Source organism: Amphiura filiformis, chromosome 1 (assembly GCF_039555335.1).
Source record: "Amphiura filiformis chromosome 1, Afil_fr2py, whole genome shotgun sequence".
NCBI lineage: Eukaryota > Metazoa > Echinodermata > Ophiuroidea > Amphilepidida > Amphiuridae > Amphiura > Amphiura filiformis.
The window spans coordinates 29,488,864-29,513,262 of NC_092628.1; the positions used below are offsets into that span (position 1 = coordinate 29,488,864).

At 34.9% G+C, this 24,399-nt stretch overlaps 1 protein-coding gene across 2 annotated transcripts in view; it reads left to right on the forward strand.

Annotated features, from left to right (window-relative positions):
* The window catches only part of LOC140140574 (transient receptor potential cation channel subfamily A member 1-like), a 40,183-nt gene extending 22,215 nt beyond the window's left edge, over window positions 1-17,968 (forward strand). The window contains exons 20-27 of one of the 2 annotated variants that reach the window (XM_072162360.1): window positions 573-739; window positions 2,063-2,123; window positions 9,536-9,607; window positions 10,449-10,625; window positions 11,331-11,399; window positions 12,239-12,352; window positions 13,019-13,143; window positions 16,832-17,968. In XM_072162360.1, coding sequence (XP_072018461.1) covers window positions 573-739; window positions 2,063-2,123; window positions 9,536-9,607; window positions 10,449-10,625; window positions 11,331-11,399; window positions 12,239-12,352; window positions 13,019-13,143; window positions 16,832-16,982 — 936 coding nt within the window. In that variant the 3' untranslated portion in view covers window positions 16,983-17,968. The remainder of the gene's footprint in view (window positions 1-572; window positions 740-2,062; window positions 2,124-9,535; window positions 9,608-10,448; window positions 10,626-11,330; window positions 11,400-12,238; window positions 12,353-13,018; window positions 13,144-16,831) is intronic. The other variant, XM_072162416.1, reaches the window with a different exon arrangement.
* Window positions 17,969-24,399: the final 6,431 nt, after the last annotated feature.

The window sequence follows — 24,399 nt, forward strand, 5'->3', positions numbered from 1 at the left end:
CTAATTTCATATAAAAATTGAGTAATGAAGATGAAACAAATCAGGGCTCATTCAGCGGGGTTTGAACCCCGGCTTTACGACCCCGGACTTCACGAATACCGACCGAGAGTTTTACCACTGCGCTACCTTAGATCAAAGCCCGGGGGGGGGGGTCACTCCCATTGTGGCTTGTACACCATCCGCGATAATGAAAATGCGTAAAAGGGTAGTTTTTCGTGGGTATGCACGATACGCGCGTACCGTGTTTAGGGCGTCAAAAACATGAACAATTGGAAAAAAGGGTAGCAAAATTGCAATTGCTAATACGCGGAAATGAAATTTAGGGTATGAAATTTGATACAAGGAATAAAATCCCTGTTTGTGAAAAGGGCATCGTTTTAGCCAAGGGTTAAATCCTTGTTTAGGGTGCTTTTCAAAAGTTGATTATCGCGGATGGTGTACAGGCCACAATGGGAGTGAACCCCCGGGGATCAAAGCTGGTACACAGGTGATTTTGTCTCTCTGTCAACTTATTTTAATAAATGATAGAAGAATAGTATTATAATTATATATTAATACCATCTTAACTACAGCCTATTGCCTATGTCAGGACGATGGAATCTTGGTTAAAGTGGACTTTGTATGTTACTGTGTTCAACTTCATTTATCCACCAGCAGAACTACCATGCGATTCCAACTGGGCATGGGGAGCTCTGGCAGTATTTGTTACATGGATGAATTTTATATTCATTTTGCAAAGGTAAGGAAGGCTATAAATCTGGACGATATTAACACCTGTAATATTGGCGCTTAACGTAAAGTGCTAATACCGACCAAGTTTGAATACAGTATAGCCCTTTTGTTAATATCTATAGACCGAATTCACAATTGTTTATTGGTTACATACTCTGAACCTGTAAAACCTGATTTTCCATGAGTCCCCCACCAAAGACATTTTGTTTTCTCCAGCCTAATAATCTTAAAGCGGTTTCCAACCGTGGTTACTTGGATTTTAAGGGCAGAATAAGAGGAGACACATACATTCGTCCATGCCCAAATTTGAGATTTCTTGATACTTATCACTTGAAACTGAAAATACTTTTTAATATTTCCTCCCATTTCGTCTTGATTTAAAATTATTATTTCACTCTTTACAACTCTAAAAAGTCACATGGCGCAAGACAGCTGGAGTAAATTGGCGGGACATATGAGTCAGGAATGCGAGAATGCGAAATATTGTGACGCGGCACAAAACTGCGTGTATGACACGCAGTCAAGTCGCATTCGGTATGTTGTTAACGCCAGCAAACGTGTGTAAACAAAGAAAAGATTTGCAGGTAAAATCCCATCCATATTTTCAAATTATTTTGGATAAAAGCATATATTTTGGATTCATTGGTGCAGATTTTTTATGAATATCTGACGTTACCATAGGATTTCACGACTCGTGTCCATTCCAAAAATGTGGAGCTTTATATAATTTGGGCTTAAAGTTCAGAAATAATGAAGTCGGAAAAAGTCCATGTTCTCGTCCATTACTCTCCCTATTATCACACATATTTCGTGTCTTCTGACTGGTTAAAACCCTATACCGATCTAATTCATAAGCTAATCAAATTCGTAACAAGTTTGAACTAAGGTCCAATTTCATTAGTTCAAGACGTTAAAAATAACAAACATTGGTCAAAATTATAAGTGTGTCTTACTGTTGTAATTAGAAATGAAATTATAAGCCAAACTAAAGATCAACCAAGCATCAAATATCATTACGTTTCACTACCTGGAGAGAACTGATCAAAATTGAATTCCCTCCAGAGGTTGGTATCTGTCAATGAGTTGACCAGATCACAAGGATGTCATTATAACTAGAGACAGTATATATAACACAAATGGGTCAATGAGTTAAATAAAAATGACCTTATGTAGTATTTGGTTCCCAGGAAGTGAGTTTTGCCTGAGGCAATTTGTGGTTAAATGTTGATCCCTCACTAAAAGAGTTATTACCGTCGATTTGGTTGAAAAAGGAGGTGAGACATTATCAAATCTCTCCAGGTAACAAAACGTAATATATATTTATTTACAGATTTGACTTTTTCGGTCTTTATGTGGCTATGTTTTTCACTACGCTTAAATCGCTGCTTAAGGTAAGTCTATTAATAGTCAATTCATTAGATTGATTCAAGTCTTTGATTTACATTATTTGTAAATCTCAGGCAAAGACAAATCGGACCTTTTCGTAACGTTTTTGTAATCCGCTGCAATTCCATTTAGTCTGATGCTGAAATAGGAATATTTGGCTTGGTAATGTTTTTTGATGTTTTCTATATCCACTCCAGCACCCTTGGGTATTTTGAAATAAATGACCCCAAAATACCCCCATAGGGTTATACAGGGGTTAAAAATTGAAAATGTTCAAATATCACTTCAAAGAAGGCCTATATCAAATTTGTCTAAGCCCAAGGATCTCAAATATATATACAGTTTTTTCTCAATACGATCTATGGATCAGAAGTTATATGCCGCAACAGGTCAATGGTCAATTCCAGTTTGCATAGTGGTCAAAAAATTAAAGTTGATCCCATTTTCGAGAAAGTTGTAGCAAATTGAAATTATTGTTCGTCTACCAAAAGGAATTCAGAAACATAATATGTTGCACTATCTACAATGTAAAGTTATCAAGATAGACGATAACAAAGGTCAAACACCATAGATTGCCATTTGATCCTATTGAGATTATTGAACTATGCAATATTAGTCTCTGTAACTCTTCAACCAGATGTCAGAGCATTTTTTTTTTTGCAACTTTTTTTCAAGATTTTTGGCGGGGGAATTGTTTTTTGAGTGTTGGTGGTTCCTGAATCATTTCCGTTTCTTGTATTTGCTATTCAAGTGAAGAGAGACACGCCCGTAAAAACAGCGCAGTGATTTATATTGCGCTACGCACAGGCACAACGCCTTGACGTTGATCCACAAGCCTCAGCGCACTTTACAGGTTGTCGCTGAACACTACGGCCTCACATCATTCCATAAACCATAAAAATCAAATTCAGGGACTTTGCTGCTTCAAGAGCACACACCCTAGACATTCCACAAATAACCTTCGCAACAAGGATCAGCTCCCCGAGTTTCGTACGAGTTACAACGAGACAAATTAGCAGTAAGTTCCTTGTCCAGGGGAATTTCAAGCTAACTCGATTTTTTCCACGAGAGCGTATTAGTAGGCATGTCCACTAAAAATTGAAGTATTTTTAAATTGATTCAGACCTAACTTATTGGATGGGAATTGATGAAAGAAACATTTTGGCGTTTAAATAATCTTAATCGGACGTTTCATTCCAGAGATATGGCCTTTCGAGTGTCACGGTTTTATATCGGGCGGCTAGAACATGTTAAAAAGTTAAAGTCCAAAAGGAATACTAACAGAAAGTGCAACTTTAAGGTACTTTTTCTTAATGTATTTATTAACTATCTTATCTGGAACATTATATTTGCTTATAACAACATGAAAATAAGATCATCCTGAAAATTTTATCGATTTTGTTGACATACAACAAAAAATATAAGACCTCAAAACCCATGGTTTGTTTAGTGAAACCTCAAGCATGATCATAGATGGCCGCCATGGAAAATATCTCCATAGAGGAGATGAACAATAAGTGCATTATTTCAAATGAAAAGCGGTAGTCTTAAACATTGTTCAATCTTTTAAGGTCAGCACATTTTATCTTCAAAAATTATTATATTTCATCATGGCATAAGTTTGGTAACATTAATCACTACCAATTTTGAGAAATTTGCTCCAACTCAAAGGTTATCTTTACTACATTGAGCAATACACTGTGTGTGCATGGAAGCCATGATGGTCCCCGGTTTTTATACTCCCTATGAAATGGACATGGTAGTGAGAAGTGCACGGGGAAGTGCATGATTTGAGATGGGCCGCGGTAGGCTTAAACATTCTTAAATTTCTTAACATCCTACACATTTTGTCTTCATAAATAGTTAAATTTTATGAGTATGTAAGTTTGCTTGTCTGATTCACTCCAAATTCGGAGATAATTGCGTTTGAACACATGATGCACGGAATGGTGTCACTTCAACCTGTTGTAGTTCTCATCTCATTAAATTTTTCATTAAAAAAGTTGATCTCTTCATGCAGGAAGGTCCTCTCTATTTACTGACCAAACACGAAAAAGTTTGGTTAATGTTTTCTGGTGGAATCAGGAATTTCTTGAAACACCCTGATATAGGCCTACATTTGGATCAAAACAAGTATGTACGCCATTTAACAGGCCTGGGATTTCTTGTATCGATCAGTTTCTCCATAGACAATACGTGTGTGAGTGCACGCACACAGTAAATGAAAAATCGTTCTAGTGGAAACTGTATTGAGAGTGGGCATCCCTAGTATTAGGCACCACCAGGGTTCGAATCCGCAACCTCTCGCATCATAGTCGAACGCCTTATCGATTGAGCTAACTTGACTGCTTGTAAACAACCGGTCGATTACTTTTAATTATATACAATGCTTTTTGTGGTAATACGAATCCGCAACCTCTCGCATCATAGTCGAACGCCTTATCGATTGAGCTAACTTGACTGCTTGTAAACAACCGGTCGATTACTTTTAATTATATACAATGCTTTTTGTGGTAATACAATAATGTTAAAACTACTTTCAGGTGATCCTAACTAAGGCCGTATTACTTATTGGATGTTGACCGTTTCTTCCTTAATTCAATATTTTATTGAAAAAAGTAGTACGTGTTGCTTTCAGCTCTTGCCTTTTTCATTGTATACTGTATATATCTATATTTGTTATTTTCATAATTGTACAACTCATTGTATATTGTTGCTTGTTGCTTAATGAATGGATAAAATAAAAAATTGATTGATTGATTGGTCTTCCATCATGTCAATGACCGCTTTCAAGTGGCATTATGTAAATCTTATGCAATTAAATAACCATCTTTGAGTGGATATTCATATACAGAGTTATAAATAAAACGTTTTCCCAAGATCAACTAGCGTCTTCAGCAGATGGTGATTATGTGATATTATTTAGTACACAATAAATTCATCAGAAACGACTATTTAGATTAAATCCCAGATGAGCGTAAAATATAGTGCACTTGGAGAAATATTTCTTATTTTAAAAATAAACCATAATTTGGTAAATTATATTTTTAAATTGATGCACCATCTAATCCTGCGCATTATAACACCCCAGTGAATCCAATGTGACCTCAAGTAAAGTTACAAGCATTTGATTACACGAGGGTCCAGTTTTAAAAGTGACAAACTAGTCTAGTCAAAAACTCCACGGACTAGACATCTGGTTTGAGAGTGGTGTCACTTTTAAAAACTGGACCTTCGTCTAATCAAATGCTTGTAACTTAACATTCCAAAAATGTGGAGCTTTATATAATTTGGGCTTAAAGTTCAGAAATAATGAAGTCGGAAAAAGTCCATGTTCTCGTCCATTACTCTCCCTATTATCACACATATTTCGTGTCTTCTGACTGGTTAAAACCCTATACCGATCTAATTCATAAGCTAATCAAATTCGTAACAAGTTTGAACTAAGGTCCAATTTCATTAGTTCAAGACGTTAAAAATAACAAACATTGGTCAAAATTATAAGTGTGTCTTACTGTTGTAATTAGAAATGAAATTATAAGCCAAACTAAAGATCAACCAAGCATCAAATATCATTACGTTTCACTACCTGGAGAGAACTGATCAAAAATTGAATTCCCTCCAGAGGTTGGTATCTGTCAATGAGTTGACCAGATCACAAGGATGTCATTATAACTAGAGACAGTATATATAACACAAATGGGTCAATGAGTTAAATAAAAATGACCTTATGTAGTATTTGGTTCCCAGGAAGTGAGTTTTGCCTGAGGCAATTTGTGGTTAAATGTTGATCCCTCACTAAAAGAGTTATTACCGTCGATTTGGTTGAAAAAGGAGGTGAGACATTATCAAATCTCTCCAGGTAACAAAACGTAATATATATTTATTTACAGATTTGACTTTTCGGTCTTTATGTGGCTATGTTTTTCACTACGCTTAAATCGCTGCTTAAGGTAAGTCTATTAATAGTCAATTCATTAGATTGATTCAAGTCTTTGATTTACATTATTTGTAAATCTCAGGCAAAGACAAATCGGACCTTTTCGTAACGTTTTTGTAATCCGCTGCAATTCCATTTAGTCTGATGCTGAAATAGGAATATTTGGCTTGGTAATGTTTTTTGATGTTTTCTATATCCACTCCAGCACCCTTGGGTATTTTGAAATAAATGACCCCAAAATACCCCCATAGGGTTATACAGGGTTAAAATTGAAAATGTTCAAATATCACTTCAAAGAAGGCCTATATCAAATTTGTCTAAGCCCAAGGATCTCAAATATATATACAGTTTTTTCTCAATACGATCTATGGATCAGAAGTTATATGCCGCAACAGGTCAATGGTCAATTCCAGTTTGCATAGTGGTCAAAAAATTAAAGTTGATCCCATTTTCGAGAAAGTTGTAGCAAATTGAAATTATTGTTCGTCTACCAAAAGGAATTCAGAAACATAATATGTTGCACTATCTACAATGTAAAGTTATCAAGATAGACGATAACAAAGGTCAAACACCATAGATTGCCATTTGATCCTATTGAGATTATTGAACTATGCAATATTAGTCTCTGTAACTCTTCAACCAGATGTCAGAGCATTTTTTTCGGGGCAACTTTTTTTCAAGATTTTTGGCGGGGGAATTGTTTTTTGAGTGTTGGTGGTTCCTGAATCATTTCCGTTTCTTGTATTTGCTATTCAAGTGAAGAGAGACACGCCCGTAAAAACAGCGCAGTGATTTATATTGCGCTACGCACAGGCACAACGCCTTGACGTTGATCCACAAGCCTCAGCGCACTTTACAGGTTGTCGCTGAACACTACGGCCTCACATCATTCCATAAACCATAAAAATCAAATTCAGGGACTTTGCTGCTTCAAGAGCACACACCCTAGACATTCCACAAATAACCTTCGCAACAAGGATCAGCTCCCCGAGTTTCGTACGAGTTACAACGAGACAAATTAGCAGTAAGTTCCTTGTCCAGGGGAATTTCAAGCTAACTCGATTTTTTCCACGAGAGCGTATTAGTAGGCATGTCCACTAAAAATTGAAGTATTTTTAAATTGATTCAGACCTAACTTATTGGATGGGAATTGATGAAAGAAACATTTTGGCGTTTAAATAATCTTAATCGGACGTTTCATTCCAGAGATATGGCCTTTCGAGTGTCACGGTTTTATATAGGGCTGCTAGAACATGTTAAAAAGTTAAAGTCCAAAAAGGAATACTAACAGAAAGTGCAACTTTAAGGTACTTTTTCTTAATGTATTTATTAACTATCTTATCTGGAACATTATATTTGCTTATAACAACATGAAAATAAGATCATCCTGAAAATTTTATCGATTTTGTTGACATACAACAAAAAATATAAGACCTCAAAACCCATGGTTTGTTTAGTGAAACCTCAAGCATGATCATAGATGGCCGCCATGGAAAATATCTCCATAGAGGAGATGAACAATAAGTGCATTATTTCAAATGAAAAGCGGTAGTCTTAAACATTGTTCAATCTTTTAAGGTCAGCACATTTTATCTTCAAAAATTATTATATTTCATCATGGCATAAGTTTGGTAACATTAATCACTACCAATTTTGAGAAATTTGCTCCAACTCAAAGGTTATCTTTACTACATTGAGCAATACACTGTGTGTGCATGGAAGCCATGATGGTCCCCGGTTTTTATACTCCCTATGAAATGGACATGGTAGTGAGCAGTGCACTGGGAAGTGCATGATTTGAGATGGGCCGCGGTAGGCTTAAACATTCTTAAATTTCTTAACATCCTACACATTTTGTCTTCATAAATAGTTAAATTTTATGAGTATGTAAGTTTGCTTGTCTGATTCACTCCAAATTCGGAGATAATTGCGTTTGAACACATGATGCACGGAATGGTGTCACTTCAACCTGTTGTAGTTCTCATCTCATTAAATTTTTCATTAAAAAAGTTGATCTCTTCATGCAGGAAGGTCCTCTCTATTTACTGACCAAACACGAAAAAGTTTGGTTAATGTTTTCTGGTGGAATCAGGAATTTCTTGAAACACCCTGATATAGGCCTACATTTGGATCAAAACAAGTATGTACGCCATTTAACAGGCCTGGGATTTCTTGTATCGATCAGTTTCTCCATAGACAATACGTGTGTGAGTGCACGCACACAGTAAATGAAAAATCGTTCTAGTGGAAACTGTATTGAGAGTGGGCATCCCTAGTATTAGGCACCACCAGGGTTCGAATCCGCAACCTCTCGCATCATAGTCGAACGCCTTATCGATTGAGCTAACTTGACTGCTTGTAAACAACCGGTCGATTACTTTTAATTATATACAATGCTTTTTGTGGTAATACGAATCCGCAACCTCTCGCATCATAGTCGAACGCCTTATCGATTGAGCTAACTTGACTGCTTGTAAACAACCGGTCGATTACTTTTAATTATATACAATGCTTTTTGTGGTAATACAATAATGTTAAAACTACTTTCAGGTGATCCTAACTAAGGCCGTATTACTTATTGGATGTTGACCGTTTCTTCCTTAATTCAATATTTTATTGAAAAAAGTAGTACGTGTTGCTTTCAGCTCTTGCCTTTTGCAGTGTAAACTGTATCTATCTATATTTGTTATTTTCATAATTGTACAACTCATTGTATATTGTTGCTTGTTGCTTAATGAATGGATAAAATAAAAAATTGATTGATTGATTGGTCTTCCATCATGTCAATGACCGCTTTCAAGTGGCATTATGTAAATCTTATGCAATTAAATAACCATCTTTGAGTGGATATTCATATACAGAGTTATAAATAAAACGTTTTCCCAAGATCAACTAGCGTCTTCAGCAGATGGTGATTATGTGATATTATTTAGTACACAATAAATTCATCAGAAACGACTATTTAGATTAAATCCCAGATGAGCGTAAAATATAGTGCACTTGGAGAAATATTTCTTATTTTAAAAATAAACCATAATTTGGTAAATTATATTTTTAAATTGATGCACCATCTAATCCTGCGCATTATAACACCCCAGTGAATCAATGTGACCTCAAGTAAAGTTACAAGCATTTGATTACACGAGGGTCCAGTTTTAAAAGTGACAAACTAGTCTAGTCAAAAATCCACGGACTAGACATCTGGTTTGAGAGTGGTGTCACTTTTAAAACTGGACCTTCGTCTAATCAAATGCTTGTAACTTAACTTCTTGAGGTCAACTTGGATTCAATGGGATGTCATAATGTGCAGGATTAAATAGCGCATCAATTAAAAAAAGAAATTTACCCAAATGTGGTTTAGTTTTAAATGAAGGATTTTTTCTCAAGTGTAAGGATACTTTTTTGACGCAGTATAGTATAGTGTTGAAGTTAAACGTTTATTTAAATAACATCTTGTTGTCCTCTATTTCTCAAAAGGCTATGGTCGTATATGTGTTCTTCATCATCGGATTCGGTCTTGCGTTCTATATTTGCTTTGAAAGGACAAATGTAAGTAATAGAATAGATCCAAAATAGAGTTGAGTAAGAAGAATATAAGCTAGAAACGTATTATGGTGAGTCCCTGGGGTTACTACTAGGGGGGAATGGGAGGGGGCAAAGCAGGACCGTATCATCGGTTGTTGACATAAGCTTGACATCATGGGCTACACAAAAATGCCTGCATGATAGCAATTGACTCGAGTAGCTTTTATCAGGAAAGGTCATTAAACTTTACACAGGGTCAAATTCCAAACTTGCTCAAATTTAATTTATGATTTAATTATGATTTAATCTATGACATACCGTTCTTGAGTTATTATCAAAAAGGTCAAAGGGCACATTTTTGGCCCTATGTTGGTCAAAAATGTGCTCCGATTTTGACAAAAGGTGTGTCAAAATGTTATTTTGATACAACAATTCAAATAACAACAGGGTTACACAGTCTAGGATATTTTGTTACCTAGGCAAAACAGCAAAATAGGTCAAGTACCATTGAGGCCTATTATTGACCTATTTTGAAACATTACATAGGTAACGAAAAATCAATCATATCTTTATTTGAATTGTTGTATCAAAACGAACATTTTGACAACTCGTTTGTCTACAGAGTATCATAGTGGGTTGCCCCTTGTCCAATGATATATGAGTAGATTTCCCCAAATGTACACAACAGATGGTGGCTCTGGAAAGAGCCGTTCAACCGGACTGCCAAAAGTCAATTTACGCTTGTCGGCTTTGCAAAAAAATCCTATTCTCACTTTTTTCGTCCCAAAGGTTGTTTCCGTCCCCCTTCCGAACATGTTTAATGGAAAGTGCTAATTGAATATATCTTCTTATCATTAAATTTCAGCCTTCTTTCCGTGGAGAATGGGAGGCAATAATCACGACATTTGTAATGACACTGGGTGAAATTAACAAGGGTGATTTGTTGGATTCGGGAGAGTCTCTCTATCCATTTGAACTAGTAGCTAATATTCTGGTAGTTACATTTCTGTTTCTGATGCCTATGGTTCTCATCAATCTTACGGTGAGCTTTGATACATTCACACAACACCCCCACACACTAACCTCCGTCCCACACACAAACGCACCCCTGTATACAATGATTATGCATATCGTCAGTTACTGCAATAAAACAGTTACAATTAGTGGGCTTTTAGCGGACAAGTTTAGAACTGTCAAGCTTTCGCCAGGAGTAGCCCTGACTTCTTCAGGACAGAGTACCTAAGAATGACACATGGAGGCTGCTCTTTACCTACTGGTGGCTCTGAAAAGAGCTGTTCACTGAAGACTGCCCTTTGTCAACAGAGCACAAGCAGATCTCGCCTATATGCTAATTTTAAAGGTTTTAGTGGCTCTGAAAAGAACCGTTCACTGGAGACTGCCCTTTGTCTACAGAAAACAAGGAGACCCCGCCTATCTGCTAAATTTTAAAGGTTTGGTGGCTCTGATGATGATGATGATGATGATGATGATGATGATGATGGTGATGATGGTGGTGGTGTTATTGTTGGTGGTTGGTGATGCTGCTGCTGCTGCTGATGATGATGATGATGATAAAAATTGCCATGTTCGTTACGCATTTAGCTGTTTATCATAATGCCGTTTGAATGATTTAATTCATTTTGTTTTTATTGCTTAGCATTTTCTTATTTGATATTGTTTTGGTGTTATTAAATACGTTCAGTAGACAACACATACTAAGACGTGTTTTTGTGTGGAATCATTTCAGATTGGTATATCTGTTGGAGATATTGATGAAATCTTACAATCGTCGTATCTTAAGCGATTTGGATTACAGGTAAATTTAGTACAACTAAAATGATTGAAGTGAAATTTTGTGACGTCGTATGCCAAAATGTGATATGTTTTTGTTTTGTTTTTAGTTGTGCATGCCTCTCTGTCGCCTCTTTGCTACCGTTAAAAAAAAGGGAAGAAAATGTATATTCATACGTAATTTATATGTAGAGAGACCAGTGGCGGCGCTACGGGGTGGGGTGGTGGTGAGAGCAAGGGCGCATTTTTCTTGCACCCCAGTTTAAATTTACCACTTTTTGCTGCAAAAAATTTGTCAATTTCCTGGTGCCGCCACTGAGAGAGACCCCAAAAAAGTGGCAAAATGTGGAGAGATAGAGAAGCTCAATGCGAAGGAAAAGGCGAATGAGAGGAGAGAGATCATCATGAACGTGGGTGTGTGTAAGTACATTACGCTACAAAGTCCTTAAATAAACAAATCGGTCCTATTTTACTAACGTTTTGAAAATGGATAATAACAGGGCCACAGCTGTTACCAACTGTCAACATTTGACAACCAATTGCCTCAGACAAAGGTCACTTTCTGGAAAACTGAACTGAACAAAGACATTTAATGAAACTGATTCTAGATCTGGATCTCTATTTTCTCTTAGCTGTGTAACAAACTGGTAACATGACCATTTCGGGAATACATGTAGGGAAAGAATTTGCTCTGTTGTCTAAGTTGTGGGATATTTTCTCAAAATATCAAGAGTATATACTAGTATACAAACTATACAAATAATACCTTTTCAATTTTCTGGTTAAATATATAATATGCAATGTGGGTTAATATGAGCCATTTAAAACACAGCCAGCTGATCTATTGTTTTCATTCTATCCTAGGTTGACATTATATTTGGGTTTGAAAAGAAGTTCCCGCTTTGGTTGCAGCGCAAGGTTTGGTCTGCTGGTGGTATATACACGCCGAACAAACCAAAGAACTCGTGCTTGGAAAAGGTAATCAACATCTAATGAATACGAGATGTAAAAATAAAATAATATCCAGGTTGTTGACTGATGGATATGTTTATCGACGCCCAATATAGACTGAGCTAAGTACCACTTGGAGAACGAGAAATTCTCATATTGATTTTGGCGGCCATTTTGAAAAAAAACACCCTCAGCTGTGACCTCCTGTTACCTTCATATTAATAACTTGACTTGATCTTAAATCTTACCATTTCTGAAATTGTAAGATTTCATACTGTATATGCTATTGAAACAAAGTAAAGAAAAATTGCAGAGAATTATACAACTTTGTCAACAAGATTTCAAAGAGGATGGTACGACATTTTCCTAAACAAATTGCATGCTTAAAAATATGAATTTATCCCCACCTTGAAATTGACCTAGTGAACTAATTTTAACACTTTTAGATGGAAAGGTGGTCCCTAATATATTTTGCTGTTTATTTAGGATCTTCTTGGGTACTTTTGAAGTTTGCTTTTTCTTTTCTACGGAAAAATTCCTCACTGGCTACGCCCTTGCGCTGACCTATTTATTTGTGACACAGCATTCTATGGGTGATTTTCTTAATCATGAAAATAAGCATTTATATTGCATTAAAAATCTCTCTATCTAATCTAAATTTCCTTGCTATCTTGTAATTTTCTTATTTTGAAGGTGTCAAGATTTATTTTAGGCAGTGCAACAAATGCTAATTTCCTCAGCAAAAAGGTTGACAACGAAGCAGCCAAACCTGCTACAGTTGATGATGTGCTACAGGAAATTTCAAGACACGAGACAATGTAAGAAAATCTATACTAAATTATGAGCGGTCTGTCTGTATGGGTGTACAATAATCAAACTGAGGGTCATCGGGGCCAACACCCGTGGGGTGGGAGGCACTCCAACTTTGGAGGTGACGCGTATGTAGGGCTGTTAAGACCCCCTTTTTCAGCATCGCTGTCACCCAAAGACCCTATATTTTTTTACGAACACATGCTCGCTCCGCGCTCTGTCACCCGAAGACCCCCTATTTTTTCATTTGATCTGTCACCCAAAGACCCTTACAAGTTCAATTTGAACAGCAACTTTCATTTATCACTGAGTTTGTTACTTATTTTGAAAAAATAAAGAAATTTGAAGCCATTTAGAACTAGAAATTCGATTTTCGAGGTTTTTGTGGCGCTGTTTTGGTTCTCACCCAAAGATTCCATTTAAAAAAAAAGGTCATGTTCTCACCCAATGGCCCCATATTTTTTACATTTTGCTCTCACCGAATGCCCAAAAATCATGCTCTCACCCAATGACCCCATATTTTTTACATGTTGCTCTCACCGAATGCCCCTTAGTGCGAAAGCGCCAGCCCTACACCTATATCCATTTCAAATTGAAGTGCCCCCCCCCCCGGGGGGCCAACAGTCTCAATATCATGCTGCTGGTGCTCTCACGGCCACAGGTGCCCTACCATTAGTGCCAAATTTTCAAATTTTTCGCAAATTTCTTTATTCCTACATTATATCCATCACTCAAACTTAATTGCCTTAGATATTTGGTCTATGCATGGGCAATGTTATTACTGAAATTAACACACTTTCGAACATTGAACTTATTAATAATTCCAGGAAATAAGATATGACATGGGGGTCAAGATTATTCAATCAAGGTAGAATTAGCCAAGATCATATAATGGTTGAACTTGTTGAATAAGGTTATTGTCATGTGCACAAACCAATAGGGGCACAACTGTTGAGTATATACCTTCTACCTAATATAGTCATGATAGTTGCATAAGTTGGTTATTTCTGCACTATTTGCTTTGTCGTCACTGATATCATTGTTATCATATGTTTACATTGGTTTTCAAAACCAACCCTCACTTTGAATGTAAGGTAATTGTTTATAATCATATACTGCTACCCCTGGCTGCTACCTTATTATTGTCCTGACTGTATAATTGAAGACCTTAGTGGATAAAGTAGGCCTAGTTAAGTGCCAAAATACTAGTTTTGTGAAAAATGGGTTTAAAGTTATGAATTTTTTCTATTGACCACAAACTTAGTTATTTTGGTCTAAAACTTGCTGTAATGACTTGATATGGATATTGTACTTAATGCAGCTATTAATCAACGATTTGTCATTTATTGATTTTCTATAATCAATAATCAGTATTTTGTACTTGACTACGTTTTCCACTAAAACCATGGGTCAGATTTAAAAATTGAAAGTTAATAATAGTTAAAAGTATACATTTTTAAAATGCCCATATTGAGAGGAACAATTTGGTGTATTATTTATGCAAATCGGATGCTCTTGAAAATTTGACCTTGTTTGACCTTTGATTGACCTTGACCCTATACCGGCTAAACTAAGCACATTAGATGTGGCAAACCATATATTTTTGTAATCCCTGTACCCTAATGAGTAATTTGGAACCAATTTAAAACAAATCGGACCATTTTGAAATTTTGACCCCACTTGACCCCTCACGTGACCCCTACTTGGAGTGGGTCAAATTGACCCACATTTTCAGAAAAAAATGTTTGACCCCTAATGACTAATAATCTGCCAATAACTCAATTTCGTCAAAATGGTACTTAACTACTTTATCCACTGGGGTCTTCATTTGTAGTTGCGTAGGTGGAGACCAATAACCGTTTTCAATATACATGTAATTATTCTTGTTTTCACCATATTCTATTTGGTTTTGAGTGAGGCAAGTAGCAATTTTATATAATCGTGTGTGTTTAATACTTAAAAAAGGAAATTGGACTCAAGTATTTAAATTTTTCTCTAAATGTTGAAAACAAACTAGTGAGGGAGAAAAAAGTCATCTTTCACGTTATCATAAATATGGAAATTGAATTAATTAAATGACAACAGCCTAGTTGACATTTTAGTGTTACTTTTCTTATGGAATACGTGAAATATTATAGGATCATTCTCCTTTAAAACTAAAAGTTATTATAAGAGGCGAACTTCATAATACTTGCTACATCTATTTTTATACATATGTACATTACCTAAATGTCTACTTATTTAGTACGAGATCGTGTTTTGTATAAATAAATAAATAAATAAATAAATAAATAAATAAATAAATAAATAAATAAATAAATAAATAAATAAATAAATAAATAAATAAATAAATAAATAAATACATACAACTTATTAATAAGCTTGCGCAAGCAGCAGTTAGTTAACAATGATTAATTTATTAATTAAATTTAGTACAAGAGAAAAGGCTTAATCCTTGAATAATGCTTTAAATCTTGCAATTCACTAAATAGCTAAATATGTATATAATATAACCCCATAAGAACTACCTGCCGATTGGCTTTTATTATCAATTGGACCAATCAGCAACAATGTTAGAATAATTTCACCACGCAAAAACATTGGGGTGAATTATTTGCAAAGCTCCATTATGATTGGTGATTAAAATGAAGGTATCATGTAATTGACCAATCAGAGGCAATGTTAGATCGGCAGGTACTGCTCAGGGGGTTAAGTAATAAATAAATAAATAAATTAATAACAACTTAGTGCGAGTTGTACTGGATTCGGATCTCGGAATACACGTATCCGGTATATATTTTATTTATATTTTTTAGTTGATATGAAATGTGAAAGAAAGTAATCCACCTTTAAAAGTTCTATTCTGCACTGATAGTATAATGTGGGTTATGTTAAGGTTGTGTTACAAAAGAATCGGATAAAATTGCATGCTTGTCACCAATATTTTTGACGGAGATCAATATTTAGGATATTTAGTATATTTTCAGTAATATTTCACGAGGGCACCTTGGAGAATAATATATTATTGGTCTTCACTTTTTAACTTTATCATATCGCAGTACTCGAACGCGTATTTGACATTTGAAACAGCATGTCATTGGCTCCATTCTATATTAGGCCTATGCTTTAAGTTTTAATAGTAGGGTGCGGTGCACTAATAATTTAAATGTTTTGTTTGGAGGTTAAAATCTTTTTAATCGACATTGCATATAGGAAATAACCACTTATTACGGGCATTATGTACAATAAAAACCAAGTCGCGAAAATGTAACATTGTGGTTTGGTCTTGCAAAACGTATATTGTATGTTTGCCACCTCATTCAATTACTATGGCATGTGGATGATCAAACCCTATGGCATACGGAAGAGCATAATCTCAGCTACAATACGGTATATTTTTTGTTACGTTATTTCTTCCAGATTTGAGCCAGAACAACTGTACTCCGTCACCCCATCAGTATTATATCGCCAATTTTAAAAAAAATCTAAATTATTTGATATCGGAAGGACATTTCTCATATTCAGAATACAATTCGATATGTCTGGTGTGCTCTCATCTGATGTCCCACAAAAATGCTGTACAAACGTTGTTACCAGAGCCCTTAAAAGTCAGTTAAAAGCTCGGGATAGAATGGGCTATCGAAATGAGATAGCTAAACCCAGTTGAATGAGAATATATTTTTTGATTATTTGCAGTTTAAACTCACTCAGTACCATGATGTATCAGCAAGGGGAATTGCTTCATCGATTAGCTGAAAGTCAAGGAATCACATCAGGTTTGGGCGTGACACCATCTATGCGAACTTCGTCAAGTCTTCGGATGGGTAACAGAGAAGGAAGTCAGTAACCCTAATTCTGATGCATCCGGGTCAGCTGCAAAACGGTTGGAAGTTCTCCATTTGATAACAAAACATGTGGATATTTTGGCCCAGTATGAAAACGACATAATGTGCAAAATTAAATTTATTATCAAAAGTGACACAAATGGTAGACATTCTGACTTCAGTAAAGTGTTTACAGTCTCCTGTAAAATCCATGCATTTCTTAGTTTATATTAGTATTACATAAATTATAATTCGGAGCGAATATGAACGTCATTATTTTGTTTTTTGTACCTTAATGTATACATAATCATGAGGTTTAGAGACTGACGTGGTCCACATGTTTTGATTTCAAATATCAATACATGAAGAGCTTATTTCCAAACCGTGTTAAGTCCACAACCCCATGTATCTCATTTACTTGTGTGATACAATCACAATTACTCTGACAAGTATATGACATTAACAACAATGAATTGTACCATCAACAAGCCACAACAATGCTGCATAACAATATGCAGACTATTGTTCTAATTTGGGAAACAAAAGCCTCATACAGTATTGTTACTGTGCATCCATCCACTGTTTGCTTTGTAATGGTGCATCCAACTGAAATTATAATACCTATAGCATCACAACCCATTGCAATATCGCACAGGTAAATCAGAAACATGGGTTTGTGGACTTAACACGGGTTGGAAATAAGCTCTTCACATGTGGAAGAGTTTTCATGTCCACCTGACCAATGACATATAAAAAGTTAATATCCTCGACCAGGATGCAGCAAAGTACAAATAAATGCATTTAAGAACTTTCTCGGAAGCAAAGCAAATATGATTTTAATAACTGTATACTTTTTACTGTCCGTATAAGCAGGGTAAGATTGTACGTCTCTTTAATTTGCATTATTGGGTCAACTTTACTTATAATTATTTAAAGCCATATTATAACATTTTCATACAAAATAGATTAGCATTTCTTTGCCATAAAATGTTAGTTTTATTGTCAGATATATCCCTTTTATTTTTGAGCCGAACAACTACGGCAAAGCAAAGAAAATTCGAATTTAATACCAGCGCATATGTCGCCAATACGTACCACTCCTTCGGTCATGTTATGGTACGACCCTTTGTTGTGTAGATCACCGTCCCGCACGTCGTGTACGTACTGTGTGTTATGAACATCGTGTATGCGTTCGACTAATAATTCCATCGTAATAATAAAACACCGGTTCCGTTGTTTTATTCAAAATCTCGGATTTTGACAAAACTACAGCACCTAGAGTCTTGATTTTTGCAGGGTATATTGAATTAATAAAGTACCATATAATCGTGTAAAAATTAATTTTTAAAAATCAGTGAGGGCATCTTCCCCAGCAAATGTTATAATATGGCTCTTAAGACAGAGTTGATGATTGCATTATTTAATGAATATAATTTATATACTTGAATGAATAACATAACCAATGCACTTGTTTTACTTGCCATAATATTTAAAAAAATATATTTTCCCTTCATCCATTTTGATCGGAATTGTAACCTCTATTAGTCATTGTAAGTAGGTCATCTTAGTTAAGGAAATACAGGGGTAAAAATAACGGGTACCTTTAATTACTTTGCGGCCTATACATAGCATTGCATTGCCATGATCACCCTGAAACACAGTAGGCCAAAAAGCAATAGAGGTTATCCACTTTACTCATGTGTGACTTCTAATAAAAGGCGCTGGTTCCCGTAGTATTCCTCATTCAAACCAATTCAATGCACAACCTCGGAGTTACCTGCATGACTTTGGCAGGCTATTTTGAAACAGTCATGATTGCACATGCAGGTACTTCTTTTGAAAGTCCTAAACAAGGTATAGCAGTCGCTGATAGGATATGCAACTTATATGACACGGATAACCTCTATTGCAAATTCAATTGCTTGAAATGGCAAGTCGAAGCAAGTAATATTAAACATTTTTAACAAAACCCAACAATTTAACAAAACCCAAGTGACCCTATCTGTGCATCATTCATGACGGACCGATGGACTAGAGAGCAAGGTATCGTTGACATTGTTTTGTTTTCCTTTTCCGCACTTCCTGGAATATATGAAATTGTGAATGTTAATTCGAACTTAGCGAGGAGTGTGTAAACCAAAACTGGGTGACCAAAAGATAACCGATGGGAAGTCTACACTTACTTAACACCAATTCAAATCAAAATTTGGCTCCAAATAAAATTAAAGTTGAGTTCCGTAAACAACATCAAATTATTTCAATGGCGGTGTTCTACACGCATATAATTTATTATAAGTTGGGCTTTATTTGAACAAATTGTGGCCAGAAGTGATATACAAATGACGAGGATGTTTACCATGTTTACAGCAGCTCCACGTGTTTAAAACCTCGAATCTGATTGGTTAATACGTTATGAGTTCGATAGCTTGCTATAAACGAGTGCATGTTTTGTGATCAAAAGAACTCGAAAAATCAAGACTCAAAAGATTCAAGATTATCTGTGATAAATGCAACTAACTATATGAAACTCATGATCTAAGCTACCAGTAGTATTATTATTTTCCTGACTGTAATATAATTGAATTCTTTTAATGACTACACACTCCTATTGTGTTTGATCTATGTTGGCTGCTCGTATTCGAATCAACTTCAAACTGGGTTTAAGGGGTGGGGTATGAACGTTTGGACAGTATTTATTGTGGGACATTAGAGCACATCAGACATATCGAATTGCATTCTAAATACGAAGAATGTCCTGATGATATCAAATAATTTTGATTTTTTGAAATTTGCAATGTAATACACATTTTATGGCAAATGATTAAAAATTGATATTTTTGATATTTAACAGTACTCTAAGTAAACTTTATAAATCTGATGATTTATACTTAAAGTGTATGTAGGTGGGATGAAAAGCCGACGATCAATTGAAAATGTTGACCTTTCGTTTTGAAGATATGGATTTTTTCCCCAAAACATCTTTTTGGGAAAAAATCCATATCTTCAATATGAAAGGTCAAAATTTTCAATTGATCGTCGGCCTTTCCTCCCAGCTACATACACTTTAAAAATATATCATTATCATTAGATTTATAAAATTTACTTCGACGACTGTTATATCAAAATTGTGAAAAATATCAAATTTTAATAATTTGTCATAAAATTTGTATTATATCGTGAATTTCAAAAATGAAAATTATTTGATATCAGAAAGACATTCTTCGTATTCAGAATGCAATTTGATATGTCTGATGTGCTCTCATGTCTCACAAAAAATACTGTCGAAACGCTCAAAACGCTCATTCCAGATCCCTTAATCACGTGTAAGATTGTTAATAAAATTACACCTGATTATCTTCGATATTATACTTTCTATCAACGTTTAAGAACATTCAACTCCCAGTAAACATAGTGTGACCTTAAAACGACGGTGTTGGTGATGTTGATCCAGCTTTTTGCGATAATTTTCCAATTTATCTGAAGAACTCTGCAAATATTGACTGTTTCAAACAGCATTTGATAAATTTACCTATTTATAGGAGTTGTTCCGGCCTTTTCATTAACTCTACGAATTGACAATTATGCGTGTTAATATTTGTACTATAGGTTGGATGAAATAGAGGTGACGGAAAAACAAATAGATCAACATATACATTACATAAACTATAATATTATATCATACGGTACCGTTAAACAAGTACTTTCAACAATTATAAGAAACTACATTTTTACAAAACAGAATACCGTGCACAAACATGCGCTGTAAATAGTAGAACAATCTTTGTATTTTACTGAATAGATTATTGTGTAATATTTAGTACTTGATCGCACAATGTAAGGTGTTGTAAAGTGACTTAAGGATCCATTCAGTGATTTGCTAATACGGACAATCGTAAAAATTACCAAAATTCAGATGTGGGTTCCTTTGTCATCGTCATAGATGTGCTTACAAAGCCTGCTAGTGGTTCAGCCAAAAGCCGCGTATCCCAGCAATTTTTAATTTAACATGTATTTGAACGGGGCTTCAACTTCATTAGTACTGCTGTTTTCTTCGGATTTTTTTTTTAATTTGTGAAGAAAAAACCCAACAAAACAAAAACAACAGCAAAAAAAACAAATGAAAATTTGAATGACTTATCCTTCATTTTAAAGCAATTTATAAACAATTTTTGCACACTTGCGCTGGGATCACTGAATGGGTCTAATGTTAGGAAAAACAAACGTTCACTTTTTCTTTTCACTCAGTCAGCAGTAATCCGAAGGATCTAGTTTTAAAAATACACTTTTTTCTGTAAGATGGATGCCAAAATGGCCGCCACAACATATAAGTAGCTGTATCTCAGCTTCGATTGGTGTCTGACATATATATGTCCATATTGTATTTGCTTTGCTTAGATTTTTATGTGCAATACAAAGTAACTGAAGTTTGTTGACTACTTTGTTTGTATTACGAACATTGGTTAAAAACTTATTTTCCTCTTTACTATTTTCATGAAAAAAGCATATGATTATAATAAGAATATCTCTAGGGTTAATCCAACAAAGTGATGTTTTAAGTCACATTAAAGAATAAGTACTCCATAATGCAACATATCGCAGGTCAATTGTCATGAACAGTTACATGGCTTTCACTTAGCACCAAAAGACCTCAATAGCTTACTAAATACTGATAAAATTGTCAAACTACCAAGATTTAGAATTTATTTTATTTTTATTTTTAAAATGAGTGTTTTTGGTAGAAAATGAATTCCTCACCTTTTAAAGTCTCTATTTTCATATAAAGACACAATTTATTTCTAATCAGAAAAATATTGTCTCTTTAGGTAACCATATTATGTTATGCGATCAAGTAAAATCAGAAAACCCCATTGAAATTAAACAACCAGTTCCAAATATATGAGCAATTAAAAGAGTTTCCAAAACAACAGAAAATAAAAGGAAATAATTCCTTTGTTTGGCTATATCTCATAATCAGTATTTCCGAGTTCCAACTGATTTTGCTTGATCGCATCACATATAATTTGAAGAACAATTGTCTATAAAAATTGGTAAAGAACGTATAATTCTGCCCAAATGTGGAAATGATAAACAAAAGTTTAATTTTTCGTTTCACTCAGTTAATCGGGAGAATTGAGTATTTATAATACATTATTTTCCTGTTCTGTTCAAACAACAATTAAATATTGTGAGCATTGGTGAGGTTCTAATATGTTACTACCTACTTGTTTGCGGTGTAATGCTATTGGCGCCTAACATATGTGTCCATTAACATTTGAATGAATTTGGTAGAATATTAAAAAACATATTGTATTTGCTTTGCTTGGATTTTAATGTACAATTTAAAGCAACCGGAGTAAGTGGACAATTTTGTTTGTATTACTTTTCTACTTGTTCATGAATGTCTTGAAATAATTCAGTCGACTCTTTGAAGTGATTGTGAGTCATTAACCTTAGAACGACTGAGCCATATTTTGTAACACGGACTACACTGTTACCGTTACATTTGGTACCAATGTATAGTTACGGGTCTCGTCTATCGAGTGATACCAAATAAAGTACAAACACTCCCCACGTAATGTTGTTATGACGTCATAAAGTGAGGGCGCCCCTGCAAATTCTAGCTAATTATGGCTATGTAAAAAAGTAAAGGCAAAATCGATTTTCTTCTAAAAATTCTACGAATATGCGATTTTCATCGAATTTTCTTCTGAATGTAAAAGGAAATGGCTATTTCAACTAATCGATAAGTAAAAAGTTTCTAGCTCTTGGAATTATTTTGCAAAAGCGAAATGAAAATCATTGATTTTATTTCTGTAGAAACCAATGGTGGGCCTCACCATCCGTCTCTATATGGTCATTCTTGATTGCCGGTCCTATTCCCCTGGTAAGGTGCTGGGGTCAAATTTTTATCACTAAAACGAGTGCAAAGGATAGATCTACGATTAGCTCAAGTCGTTTGGGTGTAAACACACGCGTTATATTTGGTACCAATGTATAGCTACGGGTAAAAAATTCTTAGGGCCTTACGGGTAAAAAATCATAGGGGCTTAGTACAACCAACCCCCTCCTTCGTAGTTCTAGTGTTAATGCAGGGAATGCTAGACTATGTCAGCCACTACTGTCGTGTCGATGACAAATAAATAAAAGTAATTGACCTGTCAGTACTCCCCATTCCAGAAAAATACAGAACTAATTTTTTGGGATTAAAAAAATATTATCAAGTTCTGCCAAATGAAACATAGCTCAATCCTAATCATTCATTTAGTCCTAACTGGAGTTTAATTTTCACTTTTTTGTGTTACTTTAAGGAATGGGATATTAACGTTTAGCGACGTTTTCACGTATTTTTTGTGGGAGCTGAGAGTACACCAGACCTATCGAATTGCATTCTGAATACGAGGAGTGTCCTTCTGATATCAAATAATTTTGATTTTGAAATTCGCGATATAATACAAATTTTATGACAAATTATTAAAATTTGATATTCTTTAAATTTTTGATATTTAACAGTCCTCGAAGTAAACTTTATAAATCTAATGATATGTACTGAAAGTGTATATAGCTGGGGTGAAAAGCCGCCGATCAAATGAAAATTTTGACCTTTCATATTATTAATATACATTTTTTTCCCAAAAAGACCTAATTTTTTTGGGTGTTTTGGGGAAAAAAATCCATATCTTCAATACGAGAGGTCAAAATTTTCAATTGAACTTTTACAGTTTAGAAACCGCTACTAATACTTAGAGCAGGCGCGGAGAAAGGACAAAGAAAAGGAGGACAAAGAGGAGAAATGGAAAAGAAGAGAAAAGAGAAGAGAAAGGGGAGCAAAAGATAAGAAAAACGTTAAATTGCACGTAAGTCTACTAATTAGGCCCGTGTTTGTAACCAGAGGCGGATCCAGGTTTTTGAAAGGGGACCCACTCTTTAAACATTTTCCGGGTGCTTCGTTCACACAAATTTTACGGCAAATACTACTGTTTCAATCATTCTTGGGGATCCCTTCAGATTAAAAAAATTGCGAAATCATTACAGAGAAAACGGATTTCATCTATTCGCCATAATACTCGTATAAGGATTAAAATGAAGAACCTTGAAAAAAATTATGTGCATAAAGATTTACGTATTATGTAAAAATGGAAGTTAAAACTCAATAATTATGATTGTTGTTATTTTAATAAATCACTGCAATAAATTATTTCATGATATGTTCTGTTATGCTACTACCTCATTACGCAAACTGCATGATGATATTATACATAAATTTCAATCAAGCGATCATTATTGATGCATTTTAACCATAAAATATCTTAAGGCATGAACGATATTGCACTTTGTATAAAAGTGCAAAGTGTTTAAAAATCCTGCATGTATATAATCACCGTTTCTTATAACAACCAAACAGTGGCGTAGCTCCTGGTGGGCGAAATTATGTAAATATCC